Genomic DNA, 10,502 nt, shown 5'->3' with positions numbered 1-10,502 from the left:
TATGAAAGCAACATAGAAATAATACATGTACATGTGTATATACTTATGTATAAATGTGTGCATATTAATGTACTTGGTATGGGGAAATATAAAACTAATTGAGCACATAAAATTATATTCAAAATTCTCATATGACTTTGTAAACAAATTCCTAGACTTAAACTATTATAACCCGGCAGCAACAAGCAGCACTGGTCACATCCAAAGCTGTAATGCAGTATTACCCCCTTAGTACAGTCAGATTCACAGACATTTGAGCAAATATAGTATCAGAATGCCAGCCAATCCCAAATTCCATCAGGGGAATATAAATGTATCCCACTGACTCCCTCTCATTAACTTAAGAGTCAGGCTTGGAACAATGCAAATGATTAACATATGCATTGTTCTCTTATGCTTTAGCTTCCAATTTTTATTTCTTTAGGGTTCAGAGATATTTTAGCAAACAAATGCTCCTGACAAACTACCTCTGTACAATGTAGTGGCACCAAGAGCGCCAGCATGAAATATTTTACTATTTCAAGGGACCTGCAAAAATGCTAAGGAAAACCAATCTATGAATCAGTTTTATTTTTATTTGCATTTAACATGATTATACACATTCATGTGTCTAACAAGATCTGCACTGTTACATTAAAAATACAGTACAATAACATTCAACATGAGGTACTTCATATTTATATATTTTCCTTCATAAATAATGCTGTAAGCTACTAAATTCAAGCACTCTGATGCCCAAATGGCTAGGGACTTGAATTAGTCGAGCTTATTTCAACACTTAAAAAACAAAAAAGACAGTTCAGTGCAATAATTATATAGAAATGAGACTGTTTACTTAAATACTATATTAAGATATGCTTAAAGAATGTTTACATTAGAGCTGCTAGCCTAGTTCCCCATTATCCCCAGTATGAATAACAGCAAAGACTGCCAGATACATTGGAAAAAGCATTTACAGAATATTTTAATAAAATTGTGTTTATACACTAGAGTTGCCTGCCTTGTCAGAACAATAGTTTCTACTTTTAAAAGCTACAAAATTTAAGATTAACAAAGAAAATAAAGCAAGCACATTAGCCTTCATTCCATGTTGCTCAAAATGCAGAAGGGAGACTAGGATTTAAAATTTCTTATTCTGAATACAATTTTCAAATTTAACCCACAGCTCTCGTCACCAGCCAATCAGGTGGTAAGTGTGTCTTTTCTTTCGGTAACAGTAACGATCATACAATTAGGTTCTTCTGCACTCAGTGTACAGGATCTCATGGGGCGTTCACATGGAGGGCAGCTAGCTAACAGGAGCATGGACAGTGAGTGTTATGGAATGAACAATCTTCACTCTAAGGCTGTCACACCCACCTCACAATCTGATATGATGAACTTAGTAATAAACAAAGTTTCTTCTCCTCTGGCTTAAAAATGAGTGCCTTGTTATCAGGTATATAGTCTACCAATTTGCACGGTAGCTATGAATTCCTGATATGTTTAATCATAATTTAAAAACAAAATCATTTGTACAAGTATTTTTTAAATTGAAAATGTATGTTTATTTCATAGATACTTTGCCAACACTACTATCTGTTATTTCTCTAATAAGAAATAATTGTTAGATAATTCTGGAAAGTTGTCCTGGGAGTACTCATTTGTAATCACCAGTAACAGCTTTTGATCATCTATGCTAACAGACACAGGTAATGGCAAAGACAATTAAAACATTTCCCATAATCCAGTGTTTTCCTCCATCAGGAAAGCTGGCCAAAAGCAGCAAGCCCTTGTCTACAGGGGAAGAAGCGGCCCAGAAACACAGTGAATTTGGTAAGGGCAGTCACTGACTGGGGCCTTGCTGGGGCCAGCAGGGGGAACATTTCTGTCCCACCTCTCACTGGCCAGGCAGGGAGGAGACAATTCCTGAGTCGGCAAACAACCTGCATGCACATGGGTGCCCACGCACACACACCCACCCCAGGACTAACCCCTGGCTCCAGACAAGCCAGCTTCAGGCTTGCAGAGCAGGAGAAGGAGGTGGCCAGGGACCACACTCTGGGTGGCAAGGGAAGCCATCTCAGGATCACACTGAGCAGAAAAGCTGCCCAGAAACACATAGATACTTCAACTGGAAGTGAACACACTGGACACTACCAGGGTCATGGGCACTCAACCATTATAAGCCATCACTGAAGGAGAATTTTTTAATGAGCTTTTCCCTCCTTTGTTTACATTACCCAGGGACAAATAAGAGAGCTGGATGTGATGATGATGCAGTGACTATTAGGCCTGATCAGGTGCATCGCTCCAGACCATTTTTTTAAAACCCTGCAGGAATATATTGGCACTTTAGGATGGCCAGAGGCCAGATTCTAGCAGTCCAGGAACAAGACAGAATTATAATTCACTAAGAAGACAGCATGTGGTCAAAGTAAAACAGGGAAAGTATATTTCAGATTAAAAAAAAAATCAATGAATAAAGGTATCATTATAGTAACATGTGGTGCTACAAAACTAATTGTTTTTCATTCATCTAAAGAATTGTTTGGTCCTCTTTTCATAAAAAAGGGAATAGGAATATATACAGTACAACTTGGAAAACAAGCAAATGGTGGGGATCAGAAGCTAAGTGGGGAGAAAAGTGTTTGACTTTTTCAAACTGTGCATTTTATTGTGCCATCAATTAATCCATTTGTAGTATGGGACTTTTTTAGGTTTCCTTTCTAAAATGTTTTAGTTTAAAATAAATAGGCCTGCAACTTTTTTCTAATGACAAAACTTTATAATTTAGTTACTTCTAAAAAAGTGTCTATACTGCAATACTTTGTCTTCTATAGAGAAAATCTGCTTGTGGCAGAAATCATGGTCTAAACAATCATCCAAATTTTCACACCCTACACTGACACTTTGCAGTGTTTAATATGTATCAATCTTATGAGTGTAGGATTTAAGAAAAAGCCATTCCCAGAAGTAAAATATTTAAAAGGAAAATAAAATAAGAGCTAAACATGATTACTGTCTACTTTCTAAATGATTACTTATTATGAAACAAAACTTCTTTCAAAATTGTACACTGAGGTTTATCTGTTTCTTTTTTGGGGGGGAAGGGGCGGCGGGTGTTCTGTTTAAAAATAACTCTTGTTATTATTATTTTAGACTATTTACTTCTATTTGTCAAAATAAAGCCCTGAAGGAAATCTGAGGTGATTAAAAATTTTTCTTAATAGGGACAACACTGGGAGGTCAATGGGGCAGTTGGAAAAGAGCACACATTCTCCCCAGCTGCACAGACAAACGCAATTCTAAAAACCACAAAGCCCTAATAAGAACTTGGCTCTTTGAAGCATAGAGTAAAAGCCGAATGCTGCATTTTTGCCTGTACATAATTAAAAGGTTGAAAGAAATTAGAAACTGCCTACAGCTTCATTCATTACAAATTACCTGCGCAGACCATATATCTGCAGATGAGCTAAGCATCAAGCAAGTAGGAACCAGATGTGCACCTCAGAGCCCACTCTGCTTCAGGAAGTGTTTTCAAGCATAGAATATAAGTTCAGGAATCTGCCCTCCCTGTACCCCAGTGCCATTGGTGCTATCTGAGGAGCACTGAAACTGGACAGTCACTTTGCCACACTGAACCTCTGTCATGCCTTCCTGTCCGAAGTAGCTGAGTTCATTGCCGTCCAGTATCACGCTGGCTGTGTAGAAGGTGTCTGGCTCGATCTGCACCGGATACTCAAACCACACAGGGAAGGTATTGCTGGAGCCATCGGAGAAGTACTTGCTCAAGTTCTGCCCCAGGACAACGCCCTGCCGTTTGAGTTCGATCTTGGCACTGTACTCCGCAGAGCCACAGCTGGAGCCATACAGCCCAAAGCCCGCGATGAACACTCTCTTATCCACCGCAAACTGAATGCTGTCACAGCGGCCCCGATAGCGCCACTGGTTGCTCCGATAAGCGCAGGACTGGAAACGGTGACAGCGCTGGGGGACAAGGCCCTTGCGGGCTTTACTCACAAACTGCAGCTCGGGCTTCTTGGCCGCAGTATACCAGAGGAAGATATCATTGGTCTCATTGAGAGTTAGAACTCCGGACTGCGCAGCACCATTTGCAAAATCATCCAGAGCCATTGTAGGTATTCGGATCAAGTAAAGTGCCTTTCCGAGGACCTTGCGTTTATTTTCAATGCTCAGAGCTAGATCTTGCCGCTGGCATTCTACTTCAGCCCAGTTGAGAGCTGCCTCAAAAACGACGATTTCTTTGGCATTCAAAGTTTCCCTGCGGAGGATACTTTCCAGTGTCTGGAAGTCGATGTCGCAGAATCCCTCAGACTTAAGAGCTAGCTCAGCCTGGGCGTCGATCACCTCCCAGCAACGCTGGGTCAGGTCTGGCTCCTCGAACAAGCAGCTCTGGGAGAGAAGCACACAGGCGTTCTTGGCACTCAGGCTGGTCTCCAGGAAATTAACGCAGGCTCTGGCAAGGTGAGGGACAATGTACTTTTTGGCAGCATAAAGAGTAGCCAGCACCGTGTCAGCAGCCAAGTCAATTTCATCACAATAGATATATCTGAAAGAAAAAAGGACAAGCACGTAAATGGAATTTTCACAAAATGAGTGTGTCCAGCAAGAAAAGATGCAACTACTTTCAAGCAGGTTCAAAAAAAGTCATCTTAGGTGACAAAAAATGATTAGGGATTAAAAAAACATCTGAAATATGTCCTTAATTTAATATCTCAACTCAGGTTACATATTAAAGACATTAACTTTGTGTTATCATTCTAGCCTCTATGCATTTAATAAAAAAATAAAAGATATTAGAATGGCATATCAGAGATAGTTAATATTAAAAAACTAGCAAAGTTCTATTACATGTACTTTTTTTATATTTAATGAAAAAATAATTCCCCTGTGTTTTAGAAGCATTACATGTTTTACTTTAAAATTTTTCTGAACATACAGATGGAAACAAATGCTTTTAATACTATAATATTAGCAATGTTTCCATCTTGATATTTTTAATTATGACTTGGATTTCTCCTAAACACAAAATAAAACCTGAGATTAAATGAGATATTTTTCAAGTAGTTCCAAGTTCAATGGGTTATCAAATATGGACTTCAACACTCTTTTCTAGTTACCTTTACATAGAATCTAATGCAGGCTTTGTAACTGGCGTTATTTTTAAACTCTAAACCTTTTGTTTTCTCCCACACACTTTCCACCTTCAGAATTAAAGAATATATTTAATTAAAAGACAAAGTAAGAAAGCCTAAATATGCACTACTCCTGTGATTCTGTAATGCTTCGGGTGACACTGCAGTCTCCTACAATGGTATGTAAAGGCAGAAATCATATGCTTCTTTTAGATTGCTATGGTTCACCAAGTGAGTCAGAGAGAACTACATATGGGTGAAAAATACATGCTGATAAAACTTCATTTTTAAATCTTTCTGGCTAAGGTACACATACAACGATGGCAATGGCAATAAGAAAAATGTCCACAATCACAAATGAAACCGGCATTTTTGATTCCAGAAAGCCCCTTCTCTTCTCTGATAGGCTAAGCCATCTACCACTGGCAAGACCTCCTGACAAAACCCCTGCAGCTTACAGATGTTGTAGCCAGAGAACCAGGACCTTGGGGAGGCTTCTGAAGCAGAGTCAGCACTCTGGCTCTTACCCTGAGCAGTCTTCCCTTTTCCTTGACAACCCATTGCAGGAATACTAGCTACTCACTCAACATGCAGACATGAGGAAAACCTGGCCTCCTCTGTCCTTGAAACAATGCGGTACTGATCAACTACAGCATGACAGCAAATGGCATCTTACTACGTCTCTGATTTTTACCACTTTACATGGACAGCCTGTCTAATTTTAAAAAGCTACATCAAGATATATTCTAGGCAATCCATTTATGAGAAAAGATGCTTGTCAATTGACCAATCAAATTACTTAAGTGAAATGTAACTCTGTGATCCTCACTCATGTTTCCTAATTGTGTATATATCTGGAACGACACAACACTCTACTCCACTGTAGTGAAGTCAAAATGCCGAACCAGCAGCATTCCCCTCTGCAACAGATAATATACAAATGGCTTGACTTGCGAAAATAAAGAGAATCTTGCAAGTAAAATTGGTTCCTGTACTTATATCTCTAAAAGATTACAAAGCAGTTAGTTAAAAAGTGGTAGATTAGTTTACATTTTGGTACTTCACATGCTCACTTGCCTTTAACTTCCCTACCTTCCACTGTAAAAGTTTAAGTCAGCAGCAATTAGATTTCAAAATTATAATGCAAATAAATAATTAAATTCTTTTTAAGTTCTAGAATTTTAACAGTAAACTGCTTGGCCTCTCTATCGTGTTCAAGCCTACTTTGTTCCCATGGCCTTTAGGTTAACGGCTTCTGCTTAGTCTTACATACAGACATGCTCATCATTAGAGGAATTCTGCTTGTGACTTCAGTTGTGCAAAAAAAGCTCCTTGCCACATACTGCCTCTCCCAAGGAGATGAAGTATGTACAAAAACAATATTTACCACAGATTTGCAGGAACCTAATCTTATGACAGACTCACATCAACTAGAGTCAACAAGACTAAGAACTAAGAAGTTTCACAATCTTTCTTGAATCCCTGCTGGTGCCCAGTTGCCTAAGTCATCAATCACCTCTTGCCTCTCCTATTACCCTCTTCCGTAGAAATAAAAGAAGCCCGAATTCTGTACTTTCTTAAAATGGTTCTTTAGGATGTTAGCATCTTCTTGGCTTTCTGAATGAAGTCACTGTCTTTGCCCCAACTCCAGTCACTTAACTCACTGGCTGCCATGCACTGAGCTTGGACTCGGTTACAAAATTAACTATACTACTTATTTTTTACTAGGTCAGCAGAGATATATAGTAACATTTTAAACATTTGTGGGATTATTGTCCAACTTGTTGACCCACTTGAATAATTTTTTTCAACAAACATTATTATTTATTCTAGTGAGCTGAAATTCCTACAGCAGCTGATAACTTTGAACTCCAATATACCTGGTGTGCTAAAGTACTTAACAAAGAATTATATAAATATGATTTAGAATAATTGAATTTTAGTAACATGGTAGGTTATCACTGCCTAGCACCAGTACATGTAAAGAACTGGATTCTATTTACTTCATTAACATGGATTCTCAAAGACCCACCCATAAGATATAAAACTATTTTTAATTAATATATACCTTATAGCTTTATATTGCTATATTACCAATTAAAGTTATTCTGTATAAATATATAGGGAACTATAGAAAACTATTCATATCTCTCAAAAATTTCTCCTCTACTATCACATGCAAGCGCTTCTTATCCTTGAGAAAGGGTATCTGATTTTATGTAAGAGTATACGTATGTGTATGTGCAAATATCAGATAATAAGTTTTATATTTGCTGGTAGGTAACAATAAGTCCTAAAAAACAGAGGAATCTCTTAACTGGTGGAGTTAAACAAGGTATATATTTCCAGAATTGTGAAGCAAAAATGTAATTTGCCTTTAAAGAGTTCTTCACACACAATGCTTTTAGAAAGGACATCCTCTATTAGATAATGCCTATGCCAGAAAGTTATTTTTCCTTAAATGAAATCACAAGCCACTTGCCCCCAAATCCCATGCTATGGTGTGATTATAAATGACTGCATCACTCCTCGTTTTTCCAATGAAAGATGCAGTTTTCTCCAAAAACATTTACAAGGTAAGCAGCACCCTCTTTCTTCATCACTCTCCCTTTTCTGTTACACAGAACTTAAATTTAACTGTGAAACCAGCAGAGTACAAATACAGCATAAACAAACTCCCCAAACATACGAATGATGCTTACTTCAGCATAGCAAGAAAAGCAGCAGGTTCGACATCTGGTATACGGATTTCATCTTTGTCCTCAGCAAGTTCTCCGTAAAACATTGCATGGAACACAGAGCTCCCAACAGCTAAAACATACTGTGGAGAAAGGGAAATCTTATTTCATGCTCTAAATTGAAACATTTTCAGCAAATCAACCCAGAAAAACAACTCTAAGCAATCAGGTTTAGTGGACACGGAGCACCTCTACCTGCTCTTTTGTCAAAGCTGAGGTACAGTGTATCTTGCTGTGACAGTATAAGATAGATGTTCATGCAAATCAGTCTCTATGCTGCTAATTATCTCAAGGCTTTAACAGATTAATGCACAAGTTCCCTCATTACAAAATGAATACAAGAAAAGCTTATCTGACTGACTTCTAGGGGAAGAACAAACATATGACTTTCCTAACCTGTCACAACAAGTCCCCATGACTGGAGAGTTAAAAGGGCATGTTTTTGTGCGCGCTATAAAGCAGGGTAAAAGGAACAAAGAAAAAAATTAAGCGTGGCCAAAGCCCTTTGGAGAGGCTGAGCTTTCATAGTGATGGGGTGAAACATGCACTGCCTGCCATCAGCAAGCTGCCCACCCCGAATTCCAGGCTGGCAGACAGGGTCCCTCTTTGTGAATCTCAGGACTAAACTGGTAATGCAGCTGTTGCTTACTTTGTGTCCTGGCAACCGCTGAGTCCCACCTGGTGGCCCAACCACAAAATGTACATCTGCCATCAAATCATTATTGAACATCACCGCATTTCTATAAACAGAAGCAATTCATTAATTCACACAGCCAGCGTTTTTAATACCCCCTCCCCAATGTACAAAACCCACAAAAGATTCACAAGCTAAGCAACAATTTAAAAAGTTCAGGGTAAAACTACAAATAAAGGTTCCAACTAAACAACTGTGTTTGTAATCATTGCAAGCACATGGGAAGTAACTGAAGTTAAAAAAAAAAAAGTTATCCAAACTTTTCATCAGACTAAGGATAAATAAAGGGTTTCTGTCTTCTGTGGCCCACAGACATACCCCTGTCACTTAAATGTTACAGCTTGCAAAAACGTTTTTATCTAAGAGGAAAACAGCTGTACTGTTTTGGAAAAGGCACAGGGCAGTTTTCCATTACCAATAAAGCTGCTGGGAAAAGAGGAAACAGAGATTTATGTTAAAATACAGTATGGGTTGTGCAAAAGCAGAAACTTCAACACAGGAAAACTTTTAAAGTAAATATGCTGGCCCGGCACTTACCTTTCCCTGATGGTAGGATAAAGACCCTGCCAATTCGGGGCCGGAATAAGGTTGTTGTTACTGAGGTTCTGCTGGTGGTACTGCTGGACAGTGGTGCTGCTGGAGTTGGCTGGCTTTTTGCGGGGAAATATATCAGCAGCCATCTTCTTCTTTTTAGTCTTCAAGGTAATTATTTCATAACAAACTGGAGGCAACTTGCTGCTGCTGCTGCTGCTGCTGCCGCTGCTGCCGCTGCTGCTACTGCTGGTATTTGTTTTCTTCGAGCTTTTCTTGGACCTGTTCTTTACCGTCTCTGGAAGCATCAAGAAGAAGGTGAGACATTTCATGTTCTTCTCCTTGTCATCTACCATGAGTACAGGATGTCTCTTTAGAGTTAGATATCCCAAGATGGTACAAACATCAAGGAAAAGAGGCTGGCATGAGCTAAGACGTTAACAGAAACCAACAAGCTGATATTTTGCTTCTTTTCTCAGCCAGGCAAGGTGACCTTTTCACTATGTTGAATAGTAACTGGCTTTAAGTTTTATCCAGTACTCGGTCTGTTAAATACATGCCCGTCATGATTCCTGTTTCTCTTACTTGCTCATAAAAATAACCTAGTTTCCTGGATCACCTGAAACTGCTACAGTGAGCGGAGATGACAGGCAGAGAGCCTCAGCACTTGTTTTCTGAATTAGGTTAGCAAGACGTGCTGGAGCCGTGCGAGTCTGTTCAGCCGGCTGAAGTTGTGTGGTGAATGGATCTGAGGAGAGTAGGTATTACAGCCCTGCAGATGGAGTCAGACAGCCAGTGCTCGGAGCCAATAGCTGAAGTCACCAATCATGATTGGACCAAGCAAAACAGTGACACCTATTGTAACGTGCACAGTTCTGGTATTAAAGGAACAGCAGTTGCATTCTCTTGTCTACTGTATTATTGCATATTTAAATAAGATAAGCAACCCATGAAATACATTTGAAAACAGGAAGAGTTTGTGCTCACAGATTTCTCTTTAGTAGATGTACATTTTTATTTCCCCAGTTAAACAGGATCAATTAACAAAGGGTAGGGACTCATGTTTACTCTATATCACTAGTAAAATCTTTATCCGGCAGCATTTAGTTTCAAATACTTCAAACGAAATTCTCTACTCTACCAGCTACGAAGAATTATTAACAGCAAAACCATACTAAACATACTTATCAGAGCTTAATGGAAAAAATGTTATTTTTCTTTTTCCAGTCTCTAAATGTAAGTTATAGTGCAAAAGAGAGAGAGAGAGAGAGAGAGAGAGAGAGAGAGAGATGAGATCATGTATTCATTTTACCTCCCAGTGTTTTCTAGCTCCTATAATGATTTTTGACAGGAGTCCCAGATCACAACATACTGTTAATTATACTAAGATTATACCAGTAA

At 38.8% G+C, this 10,502-nt stretch overlaps 1 protein-coding gene across 1 annotated transcript; it reads right to left on the bottom strand.

Moving 5' to 3' along the window:
* Window positions 1-553: 553 nt before the first annotated feature.
* Window positions 554-10,039, bottom strand: BTBD3 (BTB (POZ) domain containing 3). The gene is made up of 4 exons (XM_005860566.2): window positions 9,108-10,039; window positions 8,526-8,616; window positions 7,841-7,959; window positions 554-4,552 (listed from the first exon to the last, which is right to left on the bottom strand). The coding sequence occupies exons 1-4, from the start codon at window positions 9,455-9,457 to the stop codon at window positions 3,520-3,522; spliced, it is 1,593 nt and encodes a 530-aa protein (XP_005860628.1). The 5' UTR covers window positions 9,458-10,039; the 3' UTR covers window positions 554-3,519.
* Between the last annotated feature and the right edge of the window lie 463 nt (window positions 10,040-10,502).

This window comes from Myotis brandtii, unplaced genomic scaffold, assembly GCF_000412655.1.
Source record: "Myotis brandtii unplaced genomic scaffold, ASM41265v1 scaffold137, whole genome shotgun sequence".
Classification (NCBI taxonomy): domain Eukaryota; kingdom Metazoa; phylum Chordata; class Mammalia; order Chiroptera; family Vespertilionidae; genus Myotis; species Myotis brandtii.
The sequence above is the reverse complement of the archived record's forward strand: the minus strand, read 5'-3'. Positions and strand labels throughout refer to the sequence as shown.

Excerpts from the sequence above, each read along its gene's own strand:
- BTBD3 (XM_005860566.2), bottom strand. The coding sequence starts at position 9,457 with ATGGTAGATGACAAGGAGAAGAACATGAAATGTCTCACCTTCTTCTTG. Across the intron at positions 8,617-9,107 it reads TATCCTACCATCAGGGAAAG|AAATGCGGTGATGTTCAATA; the intron begins GTAAGTGCCGGG and ends TTCTGTTTATAG. Across the intron at positions 7,960-8,525 it reads AGCGGTTGCCAGGACACAAA|TATGTTTTAGCTGTTGGGAG; the intron begins GTAAGCAACAGC and ends CTTTCTCCACAG.